Source organism: Malurus melanocephalus, unplaced genomic scaffold (assembly GCF_030028575.1).
Source record: "Malurus melanocephalus ecotype Western Australia unplaced genomic scaffold, MMel_1.1 scaffold_144, whole genome shotgun sequence".
NCBI lineage: Eukaryota > Metazoa > Chordata > Aves > Passeriformes > Maluridae > Malurus > Malurus melanocephalus.
Genome location: NW_026623376.1, coordinates 884,832 through 912,464, shown reverse-complemented (window position 1 = coordinate 912,464; position 27,633 = coordinate 884,832). Strand labels below are relative to the sequence as shown.

General features: G+C 42.9%; 1 protein-coding gene across 2 annotated transcripts; it reads left to right on the top strand.

The window, feature by feature from the left end:
* Positions 1-1,149: 1,149 nt before the first annotated feature.
* On the top strand, positions 1,150-26,128 carry PCBD2 (pterin-4 alpha-carbinolamine dehydratase 2). 2 transcript variants are annotated; one of them, XM_057371316.1, is made up of 4 exons: positions 1,150-1,244; positions 4,004-4,135; positions 22,631-22,711; positions 24,155-26,128. In XM_057371316.1, exons 1-4 carry the CDS (start codon positions 1,161-1,163, stop codon positions 24,248-24,250), a joined length of 393 nt encoding a protein of 130 aa, XP_057227299.1. In that variant the 5' UTR covers positions 1,150-1,160; the 3' UTR covers positions 24,251-26,128. The 2 variants fall into 2 exon arrangements, with proteins under 2 accessions (XP_057227299.1, XP_057227300.1); XM_057371317.1 differs by lacking the exon at positions 1,150-1,244 and adding an exon at positions 16,645-16,755 and having other exon boundaries at positions 4,086-4,135.
* The last annotated feature ends 1,505 nt before the right edge of the window (positions 26,129-27,633 follow it).

Sequence of the window (27,633 nt, the reverse complement as noted above, 5' to 3'; positions counted from 1 at the left end):
TGTTTGCTRGTTCCACACTCTCCACTTGAGGCTACATAAAGAATTGATGGAGTTTTTAGTTATGATTAGTRTGGAAGGCTTTGGATAAGGTATGGACTGGTATGTTGTGTGGGGTTTGGAATATTAGATTGCATAGCATTTATCATGCTGGAGGCTTGGCAGAGTACCCTGATAGGGAGCTTTAGAGGGCAAATTAAGCTAAGATGAAACAAAGACAGTCTTAAAACTTTGTTTGACAGAGAGCTTATATCCCTGCAACGTAATTCTTCCAGTATTTCTCTGCTGGCTCTATCTCTCTGGAAACCAGCGGTCCTGTACATCTGTGTCCAAAAAGGAAACTGCACTGGTAAAACTTTGGTGTGACTGAAGATAAAGCTAGGATGGGTGTTATTAATAAAGATTGTGAGCAATGAATTGAAGCACTCTTGCTTCTGCCATCTGGTTCGTTTGAGAGGACTGGACTGAATTGTCCCCGGTGCTTATCTCTGCACTGCTAAAGAAACCAGGATGTGTTTACAACCGGAACGGGGCTGTTTCAGCGTGGTCCCTTGGGCTGGAAATGAAACCTGCCTGCTCACAGCGTGACAGAATCCACCCATGGCCACAGCCAGAAGCTCCGTTTGGCCGTTCTCCTCCTGGGCAGGTGTCACAGATCATGGAATCATCAAGGATAGAARAGATCTTTTAGTCCAGTCCAACCCTCCACCCAGCACCGCCACTGTAACCCCTGAACCACATCACCCAGCTCTAGATAAGGGCGCTTCTTAAACACCTCCAGGGATGGCAGCTCCATCACCTCCCTGAGCAGCCTGGTCCAACGCCCGACCACCCTGACAGTGAAAACGTCTTTCCTAATGTCTGATCTGCCCCAATCTCAGCTTYAGGCCARTTCTSGTCCTCKCACTGCAGGCACGGCAGAAGAGCTTGGTTCCGCCCCCACTATGACCCATTTGCAGGGAGCTGCACAAGGCGATGCGGTGCCGGAGCCTCCTCCGATGGCCGCTCTGCCGGTACCACCGGTACGGAGTCGCGGCGGATGCAGCTCCCCTTCCTCCCTCCCGGCGCGGCCGTGGCTCCCGTTCCCGTTCCCGTTCCCGTTCGGTTCCTCCGCGGGCTCCTCCCGCGGGGCGCGGCGGGGGCGGGCCCGGGCTCGGGGGGCCATGCCGGGCGGCGGGGCCGGGCTGCGGCGGGCGCTGCTGGGAGCGTGGCGGGCGGCGGGAGGCGCCGGGAGCCCCGCGGCCATGGTGAGGCTGAGGGGAGCCGAACCCCAACCCCAACCCAAACCCGGGCCGGGCCGGGGCGCGGGGCGGAGGGGCCCACACGGACAGGCCCAGGGCTCCGGKCAGTGCCCGGCCCTGCTCCCTCCCTACTGGGGAAACGGGGATTGCTCAGCCYGGGAAAGCTACGGGGAGACCTGGTTTGCACCTTTCAGTACGAGAAAGGGCTACGGGAGAGCCGGAGAGGATTCTGGACAAGGGAATGGAGAGAARGGATAAGGGGGAAAGGATTCACAGTGATAGAGGGTTAGATGGGATATCGGGAAGAGATTCCTCCCCATGGGAGTGGTGAGGCCCTGACACAGGCTGACCAGAGAATCTGTGGATGCCGTATCCCTGGAAATACACATCCAGGGTGGATGGGGCTTGGAGCAACCTGGTCTAGTGGAAGATGTCCCTGCCCACGGCAGARGGTGGAACAAAATGGGCTTTAAGGTTCCTTCCAACTCAAATCATTCTAAGATTCTCCCTGTGTCCCGCCACCATCCCACCTCATGGCTGATTATTTTATTTTACACAAAACTAATTACAGCACGTGCAGGGTTCACCCCTCAGGCATGAGAGCTCTATATTTTTTTTTTTTTAGTTAACGATTGTTTTCCCTGAGCTTCTTCCTCCAAACAAACAGTGGGTCAAACCCACCACCTGACAGCCCCTGAGTGTGGGTCAGCTGCCAACACCTCGGGTGCTTGGTCAGAATGGGCACCCGGTGCCCATTCCTGTTTCCCTGGGGGTCTGGCCATGCCCGTGATGTGCTGCTGGGGCGTGTGAGCATGGAAACAAAGTCAGAATCTCCCGCTTTATCTTTTTCATTGCACAAGCTGCTTTCTGCAGCATATCTGAACATCACAATTTGTCAAGGGACTGATTCATGGCGTGGCCTCCACTGTGCAAAATGTCAGGGCCTCAGACCTGGCATCAAGCCTGGTCTCCACGTTCCTTTTAAAAACTGTGATCGAGTTTCAAGTCACAGCATTGTTTTGTCAGTGKCCCTGTGTCAGGTGAGGTGTGAGGAAGGCACCGCAGTGTCCCCAAAGCTGGCACAGGGCATCTCTGCCAGCTAGAGGAGTGGACTTTGTGCTGCCTCTTGGTTGCAGTCCTGGACTTTGTTTTCTCAAAAAAAAACCACCCACCCCCATGATTTTTTGTACATTAGCAGACGAAYTTAATCTTGTGCCAGATAAAATAGTACATTTCCTATGTATATTTCAAGACAACTTTTAAATTTGGTGATTTTTATATATGCTTGGGAGAAAAAAGAAGAATGTAAGAAATTCATGCCTGACTGCATAAAAAATCTCTTGCAGCRACGACAGATCTGAAATTTGTGTTCTTGCAAGCCCAAAGTTGTGTTTTTAAGTGTAAAGAGACTGCATTAGTTCAATTTGGGACCTGTAAACCCCATTTCTTGTTACATCTCTGTATCCCCCTGAAGACAAAAAGCAGCAGTGATGCTGTTAGATTGATTTACCCCGCTTGGGGGTTTTTATCCTATGTTATTGATGAAAATGTTGCTCCTTGGCCCTCCCGTATCTCAGAGCCTTGCTCAGGTCGCATTAATTGCGTTAATTCCTGCTCTGCTCAGCCTCACAGCCCCATCTGGTGGCAYTGGGGCTCCCGCTGGAGCACCGGCTGGTGAAAGGTGAAAAATCCTGAGCTGCAGAGCTGGCGACGGGTCCCCACTGWCCTCCCATGTCCGAGTGAACCTCCGGAGCAAAACTGCCTTTCTAGAGGTTCTCACAAAGCTGTGCCAGCTGCTGAAATAAAGACTAAAACAATCTGAATGTAGCTGTACTGGGGAGGATTCTTTCCGCTAAAGCATTGCATTTGTAATGAGTCTGAGACGCATCTCGCAGAATGTATCATCCGAGGAAGAGCTCATGCTCTCAGTGCCTGCTTTTAGAAGAGGTGTCAAACCTCTTCCAAAGGCCCCACGTTCCTCCGTGTCTGACTCGGGCCTGGTGTGTGATTCAGCCCCTGATTCAGGTATTTAAGCAGTGTTARTCTGTTGTATCTGTGGTCCCAGTGGCATCTGGAGAGCTCCTGCCACTTCATGTGAGCCATATTTAAACACTGTTGTTTTGCAGAATCTAGTGCTTATACCAGTAACTTCAAACTTTTTGTAATTGTGTCTGAATTGTCTTTTCTTTTAATTTAGTTGTAAAGCTCTTTGTTCTTTGTAGAACTCCACAGCATCTGCTGTCTTTAAATCCATTCCTGSTTTCTCAAAATAGTAAAATACAAACCAGGTAGAATGCAATCTCCTGTTTTGCTTCTCTCTTTTGGAATAGGCATTTCCTGATAACCTCTTTTAGCCTTACAATTGTACATTTAGCAAATAATGTAAATTATCTTTTACTTACCAGACAGAGTGGAACATTTGCAAATTAAAKGTGGTGTTACAGCATCTGGATTATTCAGATGACCAAGGGTACAGGTATGCTGGTGCCCATTCCTAGGAAAGAACCTGTTGCTTTTCACTAGTTTTGTACAAAAAGCACTTGGCCAAACTTACCTGCCCAAWCAGAAATGGCAGTGTTTGGCTGGTTTAGGTTAAACTGGTCTGTGAAATTAKAAGCAGTAAGAAACTGCACAGTGAATTTTCCACATCCTTACCTTTGCACAATACATAACCACAATTTCATCATGTGGTTTTCTTACTCATGTACAAAAGAGAACCTCAGCCTTACTCGTGCCATGCTTTTATTTTTTTTTCCCTTCAATAGTCCTCCCAGTCTCACTGGTTGACGACAGAGGAAAGGAACCAAGTTTTACTGGATCTCAAAGCTTCAGGCTGGACTGAGCTGGGAGAAAGAGATGCCATCTACAAGRAGTTCAATTTCAAAAATTTTAATCAGGTAATGATTGTTATATGCCACTTTTAATATAAAGGAAATATAATTGCTTTGATTTCCATACAGTCCTGATGGGAAAATATTTRTATTCAGAAGTTTGGGAGTATCCTGGTGGGGCCAAATCCTCTTGGATTTGCCCTGATGAATTGCTCTCAGATTCTGATCTCATTAGGTGGAGTAAATTAATTCAATTTTGTAGTTGATAAGTAGATTTGTTCTAATATTACAATTTCTTGATTATAATATTCAGGTCAGGGTCAAATTTAGTGTTGTGGATTTTGACAAAGCAGTATTTGATCCTGTTTGTTTTTTCATTATTAACACTCGCAAATAAATGTTGGAAATACATGACTGATGGGCAGTGGGGATCATTTTTGTCAGGGAAGTACATGAGAAAAATGGGAAAATAGAAGAACATAAACTTTTGGCAAGTAAGGTGGGGAAAATAGGACATGTTTCACCTTCTAAGCAGGAAGACAGAGTTTGGATGCATCCCTGAATGAGTTGTCATAGCTGATGTTGCAGKGTCTTTGGCCCACAGAGTGCTGGCTTTCATTTAGCACACTGGGTTTTTGTTTGGAGACAGGATCCTGAGCTACGGTTCACACTCACAAGTACTTGTCTTGGACATCMGTTACAAACTTTCTTAGAAATACTGAGTTTGTCTTGAGATCCGTGTTCAGCTGCATTCCCCTGAAAATTCCCTTCTGAGGAATCATTGCATTGCTTAGAAAAAGTCACGTTCCCAGAGCATGCATTTCCCTTCTGTTTTATTTCTGAGGGAGGGGTGAATGCTTTCTCGGGAGGGAGAGAACTCCCAGGAGTTTGTTGGGATGATGGATCTCCATGACCCCATTCTTTCCTTCACTTCAGAGGGACACAGCAAGCTCCAGCTTGGGGATGTTGTGGCTTTGCTGGTGTGTGTAGGGACCAGGAGCTGTGCTGTGAGCTGTTTATTTACATGGCTGTGCCTGAACCCAGAACAAGATGTTTTAGGAAACCACAGTGAGCTGGATAAACAACARTTTGTAACGCTGGCTCCTTTCTTCGCTGTTTCAGTCAGTAGTTGTCACAGTGAGGAAAGYCCAGGCAGTAGAGAGAAGGTGGGTGAGGTGATCCCAGCCCCTCTGAGCTGGGTGAAAGCAAAATTAAAAATAACTGCAGGAAAATCCAGCCTGTGAGCAGGACAGYGCTGATCCAGGGAGTACATCCAGAACCCTGAGTACATTTTTAACCTGAATGTTAATACAAAGCAAATAGAACAAAATTACTTCATTCAGAGGGTAGTGAGGGTGGGGAAGCCCATGAGAGGGAGCTCACAGGAAGCCTTGGTGAGATGTGCAGGCATCTTGGGCCTGGAGCATCCAGGAACAAAGCATGTTTGACACCGGTGGGATAGAAGTGACCCTTGGAAGAGTTCAGATTTCCTGCCTTTGTACTTTGAATATTCATGAAATGGCATCTCTGCCTGGTTATGGTCAAAGTCTTTGTTGGTTCAGCACAACTAAAAATGAAGTTGCCCCTAAARTTAATTAAAAAGTGGTTTTGCCTGCTGTATATGAGTAAATCAGTTTGATCAGATGGATTTAGACAGTCCTGTCTGCCAACAGACAGGTGAGGAGACAAATCAGTGTCCTGCACCAGCAGATATCTGGAAAACCCATTGCTCTGACAAAAATTTACAAAGCTGTATTTTTTTTTGACAGTGTAGATTTATCTTACTGTATAGGTAGACATCCATATGTCTTCCTAATTTGAAGATGGATGGAACACATGCCAGTATAGAAATTTGAGTATATTTAAATAAGCTTACTGGTAAATAACAAACGTTTGTACTTCTAGCACAAGTAATCATAGGAAGAGTACTTAAAAAAATGCCCCTTKAATTGTTTGGGAGATAATAGAACAATGTCTTTCATTCTTAGCAGCCTTTCATGGATGTAAGAAATGAGAGCAGAGTCTGGGAATTGGCTTCGAAGGGGAACTTTCTGCCCCCAGTTGGGAGAAAAAGGCATTTAACTGTGGTTGGCTCAAGGTTAGATGTGAATATCTAAAGGCAGAGTTTCACCTGTTGATTTTTATGGATTTGTTGCAGTGTCCCCTTTGGTGTTGCAGAGGGCAGAAATCATTCCTGTTCCTGTAGTCCAGGAGCAGGCTCAACTTGCAGATCCCAAGGGCATTAGGTCCTGAGGTGATATTAGAGAGCAGGTATTTGCCTTTTGATAAGTTGAAACTGAAAATAAATTAAAATTATGCATGTATGCTTAATTGTATTAAATTATACACATGTGCTTCTATTTATAATAACTATTAGTAAATACTGTGTTTACTACAACCTAGGAAACAAATGACAAAAGCAGAGCTATACCTGCCTTGTACTTTGGGAGAATTTAAACATGCAGTGAAAAAATGGAACTTGTAGGTACAAATTCTTTCATTTCATGTAATAAATATTCTATTTACAGAATTTAAAGTRTTTAGTACAAGTCAAAGAACTGAGAAATGTCATTTCCTCAGTGATCTTCCTGCTGCCCTTTTACAGATGGTGTAAAATCAGGTGTGGAAAAAAAGTTACCCCAAAAAATACAAAAAACTGTAGTTGAGCTGACATGAAAGGTATTTCAAATTTATGTTTTGCAGATGATATTGGTATGATTAATGCATTCATTTCTTTTTTTTTTTTTATTACTTCTTGCAGATAATGTTCATGATGCATGGAAAATTCTGTGGCTTCAAAATCTATGCCAGGTTTACAAAGTCTGTATATGTCAACAGATGTTAAAAATATAAACACAACTTTTATTATAAAGYTGAGCAAATGTGTAGACATGAGCTTGGTTTATGTGTATTATTTTCAGCATGAGAATGAAATGAAACTTCTGTGAAACAAGASTTATTTAGATTCCTGAAGCTTTCAGGCTGAGATTAGTTCTGTTAAAAGCGATCAGCAGTGAGCTGCCTTTGTAAGGCTGACAAGCTAATGACACTTCTGGCTCAGGGAATTAGTTTGTAACCCAGAATTTGAAAGCACTGATGGTCTTTGTTAGTCTGAAGATACATTTTCATGAAAATGGGCTTTGGTGGTACAATTCTCTAAAATAATCTGGAAACCAGCCTGGGGTTCCTGCTGGAGGCCCTTTGTTGGTTTTGTTGCTGTGGGTGCTCACCAAGCACCAGTTGTGGGGGACTGGACAGCATTGGCTGGATATTGGCATGATCATTGGTGTGAGGCAGGCTCCAAGTGGGTGGGTGTTCTGCATCTTGTATAAAATAAAATACACCAGTGTTGGGGGGGAAAACACAAACACAATYCAGCTCTAGAGGAGACTGCTGTGTCCAGAAGAGCTGTGCTGATGGCACCAATGCATCTGTTCCTCCTCATGCCTTGAAACTGCCCTGAGCTATTGCCACTGTGGAGTGGCAGTGGTAGGCACTGATGAGTTAAAATTGGAATCTTTTACCTCCAGGACCCTCACTGGGGTGCACTCACTCAAGAGACCATGGGTTGGGTCTTTTTTCCCAAGGAACATGTGCTTGGCAGAAATCTCTGGCTGTGAGCRAGGTCTTGGAGAGGAAGTGGGCTTGGAGCACTCCATGGCAAGTCCCCATCCCTGCTATGTGTCTGGGGGCTCGTGAGCCAGTGTAAACCTCACAGCCACATCAGGGAGTTTCTCTGGGGCCTCTCTCCCAGGCTGCAGGGCAGAGAAAGTGGCTGGTGAGGTTTTCAGGCTATGGTGTAGCGTCACAAAGGGATGCTCTTGTCTGTTCGTGTCTTTGTGCTACTGAAACAAAAAGGTTTTCTTCCAGTGGAGCAAGTCTTCTGCTTTCAGTCTGCTCAAACAAAATTGGGCATTGGGATAGAAACTTAATTTATACTTCCAGATCATGCTGGTAACTTCTCCCAGCATTCCAGGTCAGTTCACCTTGGGAACAGTAATCTGGAAAAGGGGACAGACCTGGTTTAAAGATGTGAATTTCTCCCAGTTTAATCTCAAGCCTGGTCCTGGGCCGGGCAGGTGGCTGCAAAGGGCTGTGAGTATGGCATGCCAAGTGCTCCATTTGGGTCCTKTATCCAGCTGCTCACTTCACCAAATTTGCAAGAACATCTTAGCTCTGAGACTTCATGTCTCTTGTCAAACTTGGTTGGATTTGACCAGAGGGTTTAAGGGGCAACTGCCTGTGTGATTGCGTTTCCGTAGGTAATCACACCGAGGCAGCAAATGCAGTTAGGAAATTACAAAGGTGGGCAAGTTTGCTGATGGTCAGGTTCAGCATTTACAGCTGCTTTCTTTTATAGGGTAAGTTTTTAATTAAGTTTGTTTTTTTTTAAAAAAATTCATGTCGGAAGTCTCCATAAGACCTCTAACGTCATTTTCTAAAATGACAGGAAATCAAATGCTTTAAGAGTTTTAAAGCTATTTCAGATACATTTTGTCTTTTTGGGCAAGAGGATGGAGGTGGAAGATGAGTCTGAGTGGAGGGGACGGTACGGAAATGGTGTGCACTGAGAATARAGGCACATGTGTTTCAGTGCAATTGTGGAGTCTTGGGGTTAGAAAACGTATTTAAAGATGTGCAAGAAATCAAGAAGTATGAAATAAATTAYTATTCTCACTTTGCATTTCCTTTCCAGATTTGCTATCTCTCTTGCCTGGAAAATGGGAGAAAAAAATCATACAGAGCACGTTATGGTACATGCCTTTTTTTACTCCCTCCTAGTGATGCCAGTGTTTTTTCCTTTGGCTGTAGGGAGATGTGCTCAGATTTGTCCCTTTATATTGATCATGCTCGTTGTATGATCCTAATTACACATCCAAACGAATTTGGTAGGAAAGGCAATGCATACTCTTGATTTCTTTYGATGGCAGTACTTAGTGCCCATCCCTGCAATATAATCTGGGTCCATCCTTCCTTTTTCTACTGTTGCTTTGTTTTCTACATTCATCAAAGGTTGGAAAATTTGGTTTTATTCTTACATGCAGTGTATTTCATTGCCGCTTTATGTACTTAATCTTTTGGCTGTTTGGCTGAAATACATCCACGCCTTTTATGTACTGAAAACATAATATCCTTTAACTTACAAYCTGCAGAGTTAAAATGAATTTTATGGTAAATATTCAGTTGTGGACCACATCTCCAACTTTTTATATGCCACAGCGGCCTTGTGKTTTTTTTCTTCTCCATTGTCTGATAGTGAGGTCATTTTCAGTCCTCTTGAGATATTTTATTCCCAGCCAGATGCGGGCCATATATTAAAAGTAGCACCTGTGGCTAATATCACAGCAGCTTACCATAAATTTACATGGTAACTAGGATTATATCTGTCAAGACTGTTAAAAAATGTCTAGTTTTAATTTGATTTCCAGTATTGAAGGAGCTCTCCAACATTTTGCTTCATAACTATATTTTAAAAGTTAAAATCACTCCATTGTTAAGTTTTATAGCACTCCCAGTGCCCATTAAGTTGATTTGTTAAATGGGGGTCAGAATAAAGCAAGTTGGCTACAGGAGGATCGGAAACCAACCCATTTGTGACAAATTTAGTCCTCGCGTGTGAATCTTCTCGAGCCCGGGGAGTGATTGGATTCAGGTGCAGCCTATGTCAGTTGTGTTTAACCTCAAAGCCTGAGCAGCCTCAGCCCAACTGTCACTTCTGCTAATCAAAAGTCGGACCCATTTTCATACATTTTTGGGGGAATTGCTCTTTTTAATGTAGTATTGCTCTGCCTGCTCCTTCTGCTAGAGTTTTGCATTTGATTGCCTGTCGACTGAAAATAAATTATTTTTTTATCCACCTAGGTAGGTGCTGGTTTTCATATAGGCTTTCCGAAACTGCTTCATTTTCCATTATCCTTTGAGTCCTCTCCCATATGCTGTGATTTGTGCACCTGCAAAGTTATGAAAGTATTTCTGTTGGTAGTTATGTTGTTCACTAACTTCCCAGCATTTATGAATACAATAACCGATTTACAATAAATCAGAATTATTTATGAGTGGGTTTACAGAGYTGAGAAATTTTTTGTATCTGAAAATAATGAATTTCTGACCTATCTGCCTGTTGACATTTTCCTTTATTAGAAACTGATAGTGAAGTTTTTGGGACTGGCARAGGTTAATCTGCAGGCTGAAACGCAGTCATTGAACTGCATCAGGTGTCTCAGAGCAGAACACGGTAAAAATATATGATTTCTGGATGGTCACACCTTCCTTGAGTTTATTCTTGGGATTGTCTGAGTAAGTAACACTCGCCTTTGAGTCGGCAGGTCAGGGTGCAGCTGTGGGATCTGGATGTGATCCCTGTGCTGCTGCCTGGCACTGCCAGTGGGACAAARGTAGTACAGGGTCTGGGGGAAATYAAATGAGAGGTTCTGGGCAGATGGYTTTWTTTGGAAGCTTGTGAGTATTCTTCCTTGGCCTTGGAGAAGGAGGAGATGRCACTGGTGCTCTGGTCAGCATTTCCTGTGTCCAGTGGTGCCTCCTGTTAATTGGCWGTCAGTGGTGAGAAGTTATGCAAAGTTTGGAGAGCTGTAATGGTGGAAATGTGCARCTTGGTTGTGTCTAGGAAGAAATTAAATCCTTGGTGCTGGGAGTTGGGAAATAAGGTATTTATTTATTTATAAGCCAGTGATCATGGCTTGTGGTATATAAACCCACAGAATCCTAGAATGGTTTGGGTTGGAAGGGATCTCAAAGCTMATCTCATTCCAAACACCTGCCATGGGCAGGGAYACCTTGCACYATCCCAGATTGCTCCAAKCCCCATTCAKCCTGGCCTTGGGCACTTYAGGGATSTCTGSGCAGCCTGTGCCAGGGTCTCAGCACTCTCACAGGGAGGAATTTCATTGCAATATCCAATCTAGCACTGCCCTCTGTTATTTTGAAACAGTTCTCCTTTGTGCTGTCACTCCATGCCCTTGTAAGAAGTCCYTTCCYGACACTCTTGTAGCCCCTTTAGGTGAAAGTGCCTCTGTGCTGTGGAGTACCTTGTGTCCTCTTTACCAGGTCTGTGTGTACAGATGTCACCACCSTTGTGTCCCACCTGCCTGTGACAAATGCTGTTACAGTACCCATGTCACCATTATAATTTCATCATGGCACTGCCAGTGTTATCAGGCCACTGGGTTATTTAAAATGTCACAAAATTAAWAATATTTAAATAAAAGTAATTGAAGACTCAAGAGTGGTCATATGTCCTTCGYTGCCTTCATCATGAAAATATTCCATCCTGGTTGTGGTAGTTTGCATCAGTTTTCATTTTTTTTGTGACTTAACTGTGATTTGGGATACTCATTTKCTTGATGAGCTAAGTCATATTTCTCCCAAGAAGAAACCATTATTTTATTGTTTATAAAAGTTGGGGTGTGGTGTTTCTAATTGCTGAGTTTCCCCCCTCAGCAGACCTGCTCTATCTCCTTTTATGCACTCCACTGCTTGAAATCTGCCCAGTTGACCTTTGGGCTGCTCTCCAGTTGGCTCCAATACAAATGCTTTTCTTAACGGATGGATTTATTGTCACTCAAGTAAAAATTATTACAGCATTTGTCTTATGCTTGTTGCATGCATTGATCTGAAAATGCAAAAAGAATTATTTGTCAAAATGCCTTTTGGATGTCACAAGCTGTCTTGTAGATTTGGAGCAGAAGAAATGTTTCTCCTTTTTTTTTTTGTTTTTTTGCAGCTGCGCAAATTGATTGTTTCAATTAAAGAGAACAAATGTTCTGTCAGCCATGTGGACAGTGCTGCTGTACAGTTGTACCCAAAGAGAGCAAATGGGAGCAGGGCAATCTAATTTTAGCTGCAGTTTGGGCACCTTCCATGTTAAAACACCTTTGGAAAATGAATGGAAAATTCAGGGGGGTTGAATTCAGTTGAATAGCCTCATTTGAGAAAATGTAAGTATGACTCCTGCTGCCTTTTTTGCAGAAGATGGACRTGCAGATGAATGTTTTTATCTTTTTGGTTAAAGAAAACTGCTTACTTGAAACTCTTTTATGTAATAAAATTTATTTTTATGGGGGCACTGGAATGATGTTGGTTAAATGCAATCCTGGTTGTTTAACCTTTTGCATCCCTGTGCTTTTGGAGCAACGTCTGCCTGCAGTTTCAAACCGTAAATTGCCTTTAGCACCAGCAGCTCTCACTTTCTCATACTCCCACAGAGGAGCGACGCGCTTTGGGATATTATTCTCTGCAGCTGTAATTAAAAATGGACTGTGGCTGGCAGAATAAACTAAAATAAAACTCCAACGCCCCTATTTCAAAATTAACCATTACTCACCAAAAGCACATCAAACCCACTTAGCGGACATCCGTTAATCCCGCCGTGAGCCGGTTCAGGCTTTAATGCACACTGTTTTACACGTTAAGGGGTTTGAAGTCGCGGGCYGGCGCTGACCTTTCGCATCTGCTCCTCTCGCAGTAGGAATCTCCGCTCGCCGCTCCCCGTCAGGGTGGATTAGCATGACGAAGTGCAGCTCTTCTGCTGGCTGCAATTTYGGGTTTTGATCAGAATTATTTCTTTCACAAACAATCACGTTTGGCTAAAACGTTACATCTGCTCTGAAAAGCCACTGGCAGGGCCATGGTTTATCAGGGTGAGGCGTGTGGAGGYTTTTTAGCCCTCTTTTATAAAGCTGCAAGCCCACTTCACGTGGGGTTTTTTTAGGGAGATCTTCCTTTCTTCCCCTTGCCCTTTTTTCCTTTAGTTTTATTTGGCTGAGATGAAAAGGTGTTTTGGACAAACATAAAGCTGTTTGTGATGTCTTGGAGGAGTTTGGTGGGACATATTGATGAGTGGGAAGCCCTTTGCTGAGCCAGCACTGTACTGTTTGGTTTATTTATTACTAAGGATGCTTTGTAGGAAAATGTTTTTTATTCCTAGGATCAGAGGGAAGAGTCAGTTCTGATTTCATGATCTACCATGATTTTCCTTGGATTGGGAGGAGAATAACAGCAGTTAAATATATCCGTGTATGTCCACAGTGTCCCTAGTTGAGGGAATCTTTATATTAAAGTGGGTGAGTGCTTGTAGTGAGCAAAAATACTSTTAACTATACAAGCCGAGAATGTTTCATTTATGCATGCATCTTGTAATGCTCAATCTGATAAAAAAAACCCAGAGTTGTACAAAGAGTTTCCCTTTGTGGTGTGTTCATATGAATTWCTAACAGAAATTTGATGTTCACTGGAGAATTCAGAGTTACTATTTACCTCCCCTCCTGAGCCTGTGTCTCCATTTTGAGATGTACCAATGTACAAGCAGTGTGGGTTGCTCAGAGAAAMTTTTGTGTTCTGGTATAAAAAAAACAGGCAACAAAAACCCATGAAACTTCTCAACATATTGCTCATTGAACATACTCTGCCACTTCCAGGCATGTGCTAGGAGCATAAGAAGGGGTCTGAAAACAGTGGACAATGTTAAAAGCAAGTTGAGTAAGTGAATTGTTGGCAGTTATATGAACCTTGTTCTGAATAACACAACTTAGTGTAGCTGCCTTTGTCCTTTTCCCCTGCTCCAGTCTTTCTTCCAAATAGCAGAGATGGGAGATGAAGCTCAGGCTGAGGTGACCTAAAATCGCAGAGGCAGCAGCGGGCATGGCAAACCAGGCAAGGGACCCAACCATGCAGTGCTTGAAGGATGGCCCATCTTGTGTGGGAAGATGCTTGATCTCTCCTTTTTTTTCCAAACAATCTGTTGTTTCTAGACTTGAAATTTCTGTTTGCAAAATAGTTACTTGGATTTTTATGGTGTAGTATAATTAGTTTGCCAGTGCTGGGTTCACAGATATTGTTGTATCGTCTGAACTCTTCTACTATAAATGTTGTCCAAACATAAAGATCCATTCTGACAGCACAGTGGGACACCTTAAGTTCAGTTGAGTGAAATGATTACCTCACTGAATGTGCAGTAAATGGTTCTTAGTTTGCTTTATTTCACATCTCTAAGTCTTTTTAGGTTCTGGCTTGGTCAACAGACTGATGGGAAGACCTATCCACATTCCWGACATCTCCGTCATGATTTCTGTATTGCATGTTTGAATCGCTGAACTTGTTTTTAAAAAAACAAACTAAACCAAAAAATCTGACAGGATAGTGGAAGATGAAATGGTCATGAGACCAGCTTCTTCTTCTCTTAATCCATCATAAAGCAAAGCCTTTCTTATCACTCTTTGATGTGTTCTTAGGATCATAAATGGCAGAGATTTAGAGGATTATCAGAGGCAGGATATGATTGCCTTTGGATGCTTAGCAGAGATCTTGGATATTAAACTGATAGTTTAATGTGTAATCTTGGCCAAAAGACCAGGGAGAATTCAGTCTGAGCATTGCCTGTGTTATCAACAGCATGGATGGCATGTGAACTTCACTTTCATGTCTACAGAATGAAATCATTCCTTCACATATGAGTAAAAACAAACATTGGGAAAGATAGTGTAATATTGTATTCTGCTCCAGTCAAATCTGTTTCATCCAGAATGCAGTGTAATGGGGTAATGAACTTCTCTGTTCTTCTACATCATACCTGCACTTTGTAAAAGTCAGAGAGTTTGAGCAACCTTCAGAAGTGGAGCATTCACTTAAATTAATTCTGATTTGCTCTGGTTTATGATATCTTTGTGTCATGGGCTGGCACTGGGCTATCGAGGATGATTCATTGCCYTCTGCCTTAGCTGAGGGCTCAGGTGCCTGAATTCAGGAGGTTGGAACTGTGGACTCCCTGCATCTTGTTACTACTTTATTTTATTGTGGTTTGTGTGATGGCTTTATTACAGTACAGCCAGAGGTTTGATTTGCTGGACCAAACATTAGCTTTAACAAGTCAAATTATCATTGTTCTTTCAGTTGTGCAGCCAAGAGAGTTTATTATTTTAAGTGCCTGATTACTTTAGCAGGTGCTCAGTTAATGGGKACTTCACCGTGTTATTTCATGTTTTTAGGTAGGGTGCAAAAAGCTCATTTTAAAAAGTCATGTTTCTTGAAATAGCTCTTTTATTTGGTGCAAACCTCCTAAGTGCAACCTTTATATTCCATTTTTTAACACAAAGCACACCAAAATGGCTGGGGAGGTGGAGAGCTGCATTGAGATTATGATGTGGCTGGAAGATTTTTTCCATGTTGCAATTCAGTCCTGAGACCTGGAATTATATCCCTCTTTTCTCTGGAAAATATAACTTAAAGATCTAATTTTTTTAATAAATAAAGTAATATTTCTGAGTCTATAAGTGCTAAGGGACTGGGGGGAGTGGAAGAAAAAGTAAAAAATATTTATTTTGAATATTTTTTTGTGTGAAATGATGCATTACCAATACCACATAACCTTGTTCCAGGTTTGGTTGGGATTTAGGGTGTCTRCTTATTTTGGAGAAGTCTTTATGGTCAACTATAATTATGTTTATCTACATGTAAGCAATTAAATGTATTTCGTAATATGGTTGCATTGACATTGAAACTTTTATCACTACCAGAAAGTTTTTATGCTGCCTTAGGACATCTCCATGTTTTCTCACTTCTATTCCATCAAGTCTATAAATTTTTCTGGTGGGACAGGTGATTAATTTTSGTGTGAAGTCTGTTCATTGAATCACCAAGAATATTATCTGCATTCTGTTCATGAAAGCCAGGTGCAATCACTTACCAGAATAAAAAGGAGAGTAGGAAAAAAGATCCTCAGCATGGAGGCTGCTGTAAAAGTCAAGATGTGATGAAGAAGGTAATAGATGTAACATTTTGTGGTTTATTATCACCAATAAGAGAAAAAAGTCCTAAATTCGGCAGTTGTTAAAATCCTGATATAAACAGGCTTAGAAAAGATCGAGTTGAGGTTTGTTGTGCAGATTGCACACAAGGGTTTTTCATGTGCTTCATGAGCTATGAGAGGAAGAGGAARGCAAAGCAAGGAGCAGGATTTAAGTGCAGCTCAGTGCTCTCTACCTTCCTCAAAGCCCCTTTTCTTGCACTAATCTGTGTCCATTGACCTGAGCAAAATACTTGAATTTGCTTCTCAAACCAGTTGAATCTGAAACAGGGCAAATGACACTTGCATCTGCTTTATGACTATTAATGGTTTTAAACTGAATGAGGGTAGATTTAGATGGGATATTAGGAAGAAATTCTTCCCTGTGAGGGTGGTGAGGTCCTGAYACAGGTTGCTCAGAAAAGTTGTTGATGCCCCATCCCTGGAAGTGTTCTAGGCCAGGTTGGATGGGGCTTGGAGCAGTCTGGTCTAATGGATGGAGGTTAGAACTAGAGGGGTTTTTAAGTCCCTTCCAGCCCAAACGGTTGTGTCATTCTCATTCTGTGATGTCATAGCTTAGGTCACTGCTGAGCTGGGAAGATGGAGCTTTGAGCTCAGATCCTTTGGAGAGCTGCGTCTCAGGCACTGTCAGAGCTGTGTTGTGTCTAGTGCTGCACTGGGCCTAGAGGGTGCTGAGTGAGTGRAAACTTCCCTTTGCTACAAAGGGGGCTTTCCCTGGGACAGCATTCCTGAAATTGCCTTCTGTCATCTCCTGCAGCTCTTGACATTGTACCGGTACCTGTGTGAGAAACGTCCCCACTGAGGCGAGGCTGTRCCTCCCAGCTCCACTCCTCTCTGCCTCCATTTATTCTGCATGTTCTTCAAAYTGGTAAATCATATGACAATAAACAGAAATACCCTCACTGAAGAGAGARGGGGAAACTGTTGTTTATCTGGTCAGGTGGTTTAGATTAGCAGTGATGCTGGTCTGTATTATGTTACTTTAAATCATAGTGTCCCAACAGGACATAAATTATGAAGATTGTTACAGTATGTTTCATCCAATGTAAGATCAACAAATTGGAATAATTTTTTTAATAGGAAAATCAGTGCTTTGGCAAGGTTATTGTTGAAGAATTTAATTTAACTTGAGCTTTGCTTGCATTATTTCTTAATATATAAAAACTATTTGCATAATGTACGAAGTATAAACATTTTTAGAATCAAAGGCAAGAATGCCTTTTCCAAGATTACATAGAGTGGCAAACTACTTAGAATAGATCAGTGTTTGTGCTTTTGCTGTCAAAAAATGTTTGATATAGAGCTGGCAAGCTAGTTTCTTCACCGACATAATTGTAAACAAGTGTTGGGAGACAGAAACGGCGTTCTTTGGAGRACATGGTGTAAAGGTTTGCACATTCTCCACTGCACATGTAACACGGAGAGCAGTGTTTACGACTGCAAGAGGAATGTAAATAGGTAACTTTTTTTAGAGTGTAAAGCAGCATTGCACTTTTGTGTAAATAATGTGTGCAGATAAGGATGGGGAGTRCGAGTCGTCAGCTCTGGATTTTTAAAGAATGTTGTAAATGCAGAAAAGCATTGAGAATTCAGTTGGAAATTGGAGTTGTGGGGTTTTTTTTCAGTTTCAGATATTGCTATGAAGACAGAAATGGCATTTCAGTCCATGCCAGTGTCTCTGTAGTATTATTCTTCCATGTTTTCCCCTCATTAGTATCCTTCAGAGTTAGGAGCACCGCTTTCCCCAGTCTCAAGCTATGGTGGGGAATGGGAGGGTTGCCTCCATTCACAATATTTTGCTGCTCAAGCTATTAAAGAGTAAAAAAWTCCAAATTTCTACCAATGGTTCATCAAGTGTTGCTCACCTTCAGACTCTGCTGGCTGCCCCTGCCAGGGTGGGGTGGGATGGAGAGAGTGGGGAATTGTAGGCACAATGTTTGATCTGCCTTGGCCATGACTTGAAGCCTCAGCAGAGACATGGGGGACAGGAGTAACCTGARTTTAGCTCTCTTTTGGGGCATGGTTGTTTGCATTCTTAATTACTGTTCTGCTGTTCATGGATTGATATTTAAAAGTGGAAGGGCAATGGGAAGGTGTTCACCTGATTTGTGTTGTGTATGAATCCAGACACAGCCAGAAAAAAAGAGGGAAATATCCAATGCCATGTGSATCCAGTGTCCCTGAGGGTGATTTGGGCAAATTGATGATGCCAGCAGCGAAGAATCCCAAAATGAGCACATGTTTTGGGAATAAATACCTGTTCTCCTGTGCTGCTGTCACTTCCTAATTACTAGTTAAATTCCTCTTTTTCTGTGTTTTAACTGTGTTTTCATTTTCAGATAAAAGTGGCAGTTTTGTGGCATGATTTATGCATGTTTATACAATAAAAGTATTTAGCAATGGAGCAAATAGAATCAAAGTAAAACAAACCCAAATTTTCTCCTGAGAACACAAGAGAAAATGTCGTGACAGCCCTCATGACTAGCAGCTAATCCCAATTTACAACAGCTTGATGTTAAAGAGTTTTTTCTTTTTATCTGCTGGCTTGTAGCTCACTGTTAGGTAGTAACATCAGCTGGATATGTGAAGGCTTCTGGAGTTGGGGAGTGAACCTTAATCGTTTGATTTTATTGTTACAAGTGTCAAACTGCTAAGGAGAACTTGTGCTGTACCCTGAGTACTTTCTGCTCAGGTAGTGGAGAGCAAATRTGTGAGGCATAGTAATCTCCTGCATGGCAGTGTCACTGTAACCTGAATAATTTATTAATTTCCCGCTGATAAATGGTACAGATGCAGCCTGGGTGGGTGGGGAAGGGAAGACAGGTAGCCCTCGCACTGCAGAAGGTCAGGGTTAATGCTACCTCCAGCATWATAATGACAGATGGGAGGCAGAAAMCATAATGTACTTGTGATTAGCACATGCTTTCCTTGGCTGGGCGTCCGGGGGATTTAAGAAGSCCGAGTGCACAATTCATTTTAAAACAAACAAATAAAAAGTGTGCACGGTTATATTGTTGAACCTTTCAACTGTTTTTCTTAAATATCTCCACTCTTGAGTCAAGTACTGTCAGCTGCTTTCTTCTGGAGATGCACGGGGGTGATCCATCATGGGGGACTTGCGGTGGGTGATGTATGAGCACGACATGACGACCTGTGGGCCTTTGATGTGTAACTCATCAAGATAATGTTGGCAAGCATTGTACAAAAGCAGCATGTTTAAAAAGTATTAAGATGAATGGATTCCTTGCTTAAGAAGTGTGAAAGGAAGAATAATAGCAGATTAGCTCCGGGATCCCGCGGCTCTCCTGGAGCTGTGCAGCGCTGCGCAGTGCAGCGGGGYGGATGGAATTTCATCTTTCCTCCCACTTCTGACAGCAAAGTGTCTGGCCCTGCTTTTGCCATTCTCGGGAAACAAAAGTAACTTTAAGTCTTATTTTGTGATAGTGGATTTTATCACTTTTGAGAGCAGCTTGGCCAGACACAAAACATTATGAGATAGCTGAATTCTTTTCAAGTTTACCTTGGCTTTTTTCACTTTTTTAGGTTAACTTGTTCTTCTGGGAGTAGCCCTGATTTTTATCTCAYGGAGACATATTAGGGCTGCTAGTATTTAACATTTTAGATGTGATGTTATGACTGAAACACCATTAGCTTTTAGTTCCTTCTTTCATGATCTTAAAAGACATGAGGGGAGGAGGTGTACCAGCACACTCAAGGCATCTTATCCATGCARGATTGCTTCACTCCTTAGTTCTACTTTCTTCGTGGTTCATTGCAGAGACTCTGAACTCTGCCACTCCTAGGGTGATGTGATCTACTTATGTGGAGTTCCCTGTGTGTCTGGATACTATTTTAGCCCAAATGTCCTGAAAGGGTTAGGTTGAAAATGTGTCTAATATGCCTGTCATTAAAATATCAGGATATTTCATAATATTTAATATATCAGAGTCTCCTTTAAAACTTCCTTATGGCTTCTGGAAAATACACAAAACCTTTCTTTCTCCTGTCTTTTYATTTCTGAAGGAAAAATCAGAAAATTTTCTCATTAGGGGCTGAGGGACTGCAGATCCCTGTTATTAATATAGTGAAAGTCAAAACTGTGTTGGGTCTCACTGTCATGAGTAAAGTGCTTGTCCCACTTTCGTCAAGAAATGTGTGATGGTCTGATAAACTCTGCCCACCAGTGCAGTCTTGACAATGATCTTGCACTGCAGACTGCATAATAATTTTCATTATTTTTAATTAAAGTTGAAGAAGTGCAGACTCCTGCTCAAATTAAGGTTGGTTGTGTTGCCGGAATGCAGTAATTACTTTAATTGATCACAAGATAGTTTCCTTGATCACCAATTAGACCAAATTACCGATCAAGTTTCAAGACGTGAAGAAATGTCCAAACTGATTTTGTGTAATAGTGTTTTCATATCTAATCAAACCTAAATATCTTTTCCTTCCAGGGCCAGTTGTATTTTCCCAAAGAAAGGTTAAGGCTCTACAAATATAAAGGTGATTCATAAACAATAGCGTTCCAATTCATTTAATTAGCAAAGGAAGTATTTATTACCTTAATGGAGATTGCGTTGGTGAAATTGCTTGGTAGAACCATGACTCATTTTCTTGGTGAGAGATACTTTTTGTGCRTAATTAAAATAAACTAAAATGCAGGGAGTAAGTTGCTGTGTATAATGTGCAATGAGGGAGAACGTGTCTAAGCAGAGCAGGGCATGCACGAAGGTGGGCAGGCTTCGTCCTTCACTGTGACATTGGATTGCCCTGGCTGGGACAGTTACAGACAGMTGGAGCAACAAGCAGCAGAATGAGYCCTGGGGAGAGTTCTCTGTGCTGGAATTTATTCCTTTTCATGACTCGGASAGCCTCAAGTTGAGCAGTCTCTGGTAGGATGAACAGTTTGATGACCGATGTCCTTTTTGTTCAGCTATAGACTCTACTGTCTGCAGGGAAAAGATAGTGGGATGATATTTTGGTACACTGACTGGGGGGATTTGGTAGTCTGCTGATATGGAGGAAGGTCTACAGGGCAAATTAATTTTTTAGAATCATTTCCTTGTATAATTCTCTCTGAGTGTCTTCATTGGAGTGATGATTATTGTCGTACCATCAGTGACTGTGTTTGCAGTGTGACCTGGGTCTGTACATGGGTGGGGGAGTTCCTGGGATGAAMAGACAGACACTGGTAGAGAATACACAAACCTGGTAGGGGGGGGTTATAAATTTATTCTTTTTTTTTCTTTACTGTTTGTTTCTATAAAGGCAGTTTGGTTGCAGACACATCACYGTTTTAAACTTTTGGGGACATTTCTGTGTACAGATTGCTGTGTTGGAAATAGTGTTCTTTTTAAGCACATGAATATGCTAAAAACATTTAAATAAACACTATTAATGGAGAAGTTTTCCAAATCATTGCTAACATACGATGCACAACTTGCAGCTTTCTACTTCAAAGCATGCTGCTGAAACTTGGGTAAATTTTTAAAAGTAATTGTTCACTCAAAGTAAAACTAAACCAAGTGAGAGCTTCAAGGGAAGTTAGATTCTTCTGAATTTTGGAATGCTCTTGGGTCAAAGAAAAAAAGCTTTTTAATTGCTGACAGTTTGGTGATTTCCAAATGACAAACCTCATTGGAATGATTTTCTCTGATTATAACGTTTGCATTCATTTGACTGGCAAAGCGACCAACAAAGTCATTCTTCATCCAGGGACCAATTCTTTTTTCCTTAAAGGTTTTTGCAATTTGTGAGAGGGAAAAAGACTTGAAACTATTATCAACCATTATATGTTATTCATTGACCACATGTTTGTTTGAAATGGCCATCGCTTGGTGGAATGCAGGCTATATGCATTCTCTTCCATAAATTAGCACTAAAAACCTACCTAAATCAGGTATGGTTTTGTGGAGCTTGTTGTATTATAATGTGAACCAGACTGTAGTGGGGATGCTCCTTCAGCTTTGCATGTTAATTCAGGTCCTGAACCCGATGGATGGAGCTTGGTATGAACAAAGCCTGCTGCTGAGAGGCGTCCTGCTCATGCTCCCAGGCCCTTCGGGCCCCGCTGTGTAATTACAGTCCTGATTTGCATGGACATTCTAATTTTCTTTATAATGCAGTGATTTGCTCCTAAGTATTTTGGCAAGGGCCTGCTATTATTTTCCTTTTGAGCCTGTGATAAAACCTGTGTCCTGGGGGAGTGTGCTGTGCAGAATGTAGGGACAGAGGATTGGAAAACCTATTTTAACTCATTTTAAGGGAAAAYATGTCTCATAAAGCAGAGGGGCAGACCCACCTGCTGCCTTTTTTTCCTCAGTGAAATAAATAGCAAAATAGTTAAATGTAGGGATGTGTTTCTGGAAGCAGTGTTGGTAATACTGTGGCAGGGTGCTTAATTAGAAATGGCAAGTTTCTAAAATGCAGTAAGGGATGGGGGACTTGGGATGGATGTTTAAAATCCCTGTTGATGCCAGAGGTAAAATCATTGCTGTCATGCAATAGCTTTGGGTCCTGAGGTAAGGCATATTGAGCAGGGTGATTGACCAGGTCTGCAGGGGATCATTCCAGCTGTGCTGGGAAATGCCCCAGTGGCATGAGAAGTTGAAATGCTTCTTCAGCGCACACAAACCCAGGGTGCAGCCATCCAGGGCATCTTGAGAAGATTTGGAGAGAATCTTGCCAATCCATTGCCAATACTGGCAGATGGAGCATTTCCTCTTTGYTTTCTCTTTCCTTAGGCTTTTGGATTTATGACACGTGTTGCTCTGCAAGCAGAGAAGATGAATCACCACCCAGAATGGTTTAATGTCTACAGCAAGGTAAAGTGTTCACCAGCCCTAGTTACTCACACAGCAGTGGAGTTAAGGAGGCCAAATCATTGGCCCATTCTCTCTGCCTCTTTTTGTAGCTCGGCTACAAGATAAGGGGATGAGAAGTGTCTCTATAAAGAGACTTGAGATTTTAAAGAGATGCTGAGATTTGCAGAGGGTGAGGAATCAAGAATGAAGGTCTTTGCGCTTGCTGCCAGCTGGGTTTGGTTGGGRCCTGTGGCTTCACCTCTCTGGCTGAGATCTAAAAATAAAACACAAGCCTTTAAACTCTTATTTAGCTAACCTGAATAAATTACTGTTTTGAAACTATTCACCAGCTCTCATTCCTTTCTGTGCAGCAGGTCGGGAGCTCAGTGGTGTAGGGTAGCAGACTGTTGGTACCTGAATAGGTGCCTGGCAGTCTCAATTTAGGTTTGATTTTTYAAAAATTGTAGGCTCCTATGTCTCAACATAGCAGCTTATAAAATTTGTTTATAATATTACCTAACTGATGGTGGTCCCATATTTACAAGGGTTACAAGGATTACTGCAACCCTCGAATGAAAGGTGCTGTGTGAAGGGAGAAATTATTGCTCTCCCTTCAGTTTTATTTTCTAATACTTCTCATTGCATTGTATCACATTGTTTGTTGTAGYATTTAGTGAATAAATCACAATCCCACTAAAAATAAAGTAAAAGAAAGGAGATGTGAGCAAGCAGCCTCAGACCACCACACCCAGAACAGGAATCCCATCTCTCCCTGCAGCTGAGGCTCCTAGCAGAGACTCCTGCTCATCAGCCCTTCAGGTTGCTGTGTGTAAAGGGACAGTAAATGATCACTGGACAAAATACTGATCACCCCCTCTTCCTGACTTTCTTGGATTTCCAGAATATTCAGATTTTGTCTTTTCTGTCTTCCCAAAATCTCAGTCAAAGGCAAGACAAAATAATGCCCAACTTTGTCATCTGGCTCAGTCTAAACAGACCTGTGAGGCAGCTGATCCTTCTTTAAAAAAAAAAAAAAAATTAATCTGCAACAAGCTTAACAATTTTTTTACCTTTGCTGGTTTTTAACAAAACATGTGAGGCCTTGACCCAGCTCTTGGCAGCTTGATCACTGGCCCAAGTTCTTCATGAAACTGATCCATGGAATTTAAATGTAAAGAGTGAGTGATTTAATCGGACACCTCTTCTTGGATGAAACCCAAGAATGCAAAGCCTGTGTTATTCTGCGAAGGGGCTCATTTTGGTGAGATTCCAGGCTCTGTAAAGTCTCCTCACCTACAGCATCTTCTGGTTTACATGAGCAGGGTGGGTCCAGCTTGGTGCTTGCCAGGAGCACCGAGTAAAATCAGCACTCTATGGAGAMACAGCATTCCCAGTGAATGGCGTTCAGCCTATGTGTCTGAGATCAAAACGCCTTTGTAACCTCTTTCCTTTCCTTTGTGACAGGTTCAGATAACTCTGATTTCCCACGACTGCGGTGGGCTGACCAAGAGAGACGTGAAGCTGGCTCAGTTTATTGACAAAGCTGCTGCCTCAGTTTAACCAGGATGTRAATAGCTTTAATGCAGTGTCCATCAATATTTTGTGTTTAAATGGTATCCCTCCTTCCTTGTAATCTTGATTACMAAAACCCCTACAGAAAACATATTTTGTAAAAAGAGTGGCTTGGCTTTTCTGACCTTCAAGACCTTCGTCTTGAGACCCCTCTGGTTGCCTGTGCTTGTTCTTTCCCATTGCTGGCTCTGCAGGAGGATGTAGCAGATAAACCAGCAATAAATAAGGTTTGAACAGTCCCTTTTTTAGAAACTAAGCTGAACTGGAGTGAAATCAGGAGCCTACCCATGTGTGTTGGTGTTCCCCAAGCCCACGGGAATTGGTGGCAGCTGCCATATGAGCTTGCCCCATGCCTGGTCACCTTCCTCCTATAGATTTATACATCTCTGCACTTCAAACAGTGTAAGAGCAGCCCAGCCAGGTCAGTCCCCTCTGGTTTGGTACCACCATCTCTGCCAGTGACCAGTGACAAGAGCAAGGCACACTGGGGAGAGCAGARCAAGCTGCTGCTGTTGTGTCTGTGGAGTTGCAGCTCAACTGGCAGGAACAGCTGTATCCAGTGTTGCTGCTTGAAAACCTTTCCCCATCTGAGAGCACAGAATCACATAACTGCAGACTGGTTTGGATTGGAAGGAGCCTTAAAGCTCATCTCATTTCAGCCCCCTGCTGCGGGCAGTGTCACCTTCCACTATTCCAGTTTGCTTCAAGCCACATCCAGCCTGGCTTGGACACTCCCAGGTGCAGGTCTGCATCTTGCAATTGCCAAGAACTTTAGCTGTGGTACCACAGGTACAACAAAGTCTTGGTGAGCTCCCAGCACTCACACCATTAAATGAAGCAGGCMCTCTGGTGCTTGGCCAGGTCAGTGCTCAGCACCCTGCAGGACTGAGCCACTATTTGTGTTGTGGTGCTCTGGTACCTGCTGGAGCAGGGTGGCAGTGGCTTGGCCAAGCACCCAGAGCCCCAGCCAGGTGAAGGAAGCAGCATTAGCAGGATTCTTGCTAAGCTGACCTAGACTGAAGCTATGCTCACCCTTTTTATTTTGTAGCTACAATCACTCATTGCAAACATCATTGCAAGAGTTGCAGATCCCACTGACAACATTTAAAATAATTCCTTCCGTGGTTTGAAGTCTTCATTTTTATCCTGTGATGCTCCCCGAGACAGATTTGCAGTGCTGGCAGGGAGATTTCATCCTGCTGAAGGCTGCCCTCACCCCGCAATCCCTGCACCGAGTGTCCCCAGCGTGCTCCGTCCTGCCCTGCCCTGGATGGGACACTGACACCTCTGAAATGCCAGACGGTGTTGCTCAGATGACACACAGCCACCAGCTACCCAGAAGTGAGATACAGGAGTGCCAAAATCTATATCGGGGGTACGTGCGAGGTGTGTGGTCTCTTAGATATTTTGGGATGCGAAATGCCACGAACTGCCACCCAAGTGTTCGTGTCGATAAAATAAGAAAGATATTTTTTGTAAATCCTTAGCAAACACACCGTCACGTGCTGATTGGTCACACACAGGAAGCAAGATGTTGGGGTTTATTGTCAGTAACCCTACTTGGGATATCAAGTTAATACCCAAAAAGACCCAAATTCAGCCTACGTGCTCAGCTGTTCTTTTCTCACAAGTGCCTTTCCCCAGTGAAGTGGAGGATTTCCCTGATATGGTTTGAAAATGGTCACTGTTGTGAAGAGCGAATAAAACTAAAACAAACAASCAGGCTGTGATGTCTCCTGTTACTGGTGGGGAAGTGAAACGAGCTTCACCCAAAGTTTTGACAATGTCTCTAATGAACTGTGAAAAGTCTGTTGTTCAGAATTGATATATAACGCGTGGRCTTTGAATAAAACCAATAAAATCAAATTCCTCCTTTGTAATTTGTTTCTTTATTATTGTACATATGTGACAAAGCTGTTTAGTTTGAAGATAAATACAAGATAAATAATATTTACTTACTGGGAGGTCTTTGGTTTAGAATATTGATATTTATTTACATACACTGAGGAAAAAAATCCCCATCAACTAATTCAGCTCAGAGAGCTGCACTGTTTGGCTATGGCACAAAGCTGTGCTGGGGGTGTTGAGAATCCTGACCAACAAAGAGGCAAAAATACTCAGGAATGAGAAGGATGGCTTTGAAAAGCTTCAAGTCTTATGGTCAGTGTTCGTTTAGCCATCATTTCAGCCATAAATCAGTAATTTCTTGATAACTTCTTCCCACAGAGGTGTAAATGAGGTGAGCATTGCTGTGAAATGTAAATAATAATAATAACATAAAAACAGGACATGGGGAGGGGATGCACAGTCTCCCTCACTGAGCTGGAACTTCACAGCAAACTCAGACAGCAAGGATTTAGAAGCAAGCGCTGGTTTGGGGCCAGGAAACTCAGGCTAAGGCTTTTTTTTTTTTTTTTTTTGAGAAGAGCATAATGTCCTCTGCTCTGAGCAGAAGCAGCCAGTGTGCAAGGTTTGGGCTTTTCCTGGGTGGTGGCATCACTGGAGCTGCTCTGCTCTGTGAAGATACAATTCCAGCTGCCCAAATGCAGCTCCTCTGCTGTGCCAGCTTCTCCTCCAGAACAGCTYGGCACCTGCTCCCCCAGAACCCACCATGTTGCACCCCAAGGCAGAGTGTTACTGCTCCTGCAAACTAATCACCTTTCCCGGTTTGCTGCCAGGCTTGGATCACCAGGTTAAAAGTTCCCCTGGAGTGTTTGGGTTTTGGTTTTTTTTTGCTTTAAGGCTGATTGTGTCTTGAGACACTTGGATAATCCATCAGAAACAGCCTTATTGCAGGCAACTCCCCTGKGCTGAGACTGATACAGCTCACTGTGTCCCCCCCACAACCTTGACCATGGTGTATGGGAAACAGTGTCCCTGGGAGACCTTCCAGTGGTGCTCTGTGGCCACAGGAAATTAAAAAGCAGGAACTGGAGGCTGAGAGTGCAGAGTAGGAAAGATGCCTGCGATGTGCTGTGTGTTGGGATCACTGCTTGGCTCCTGCGAGGCTGTAGATCAGACCTTCACAGCACCAGCCCTGAAATGGGGCCAGAGAATAATCCTTTTCTTTCCCCACAGTGGGAGCTCAGGTCCAGTAAACTGCAAAAATCAAATTGCAGTGAGAGGCAATGGCATCAGATGTGCTGTGGGGTTCTGGGAATGGGGTCCCTGAGCCCTGCAGGAACAAGGTAGAAGCAAAAGTCTGTCTCAGTTTGTGAGTTATGGCTCAGTGTGGATGCAGCAGCATTCCTCCCGCCCTTCCTCCTCCTCCTGGCTGCCCAGAATGGTGGTGGAGCAGCTGAGGAAGAGGTTGGTTTTCTGCTAATTAACCTGAGACAGTTTGGACATGAGAAGGCTGATGAGGACATGCC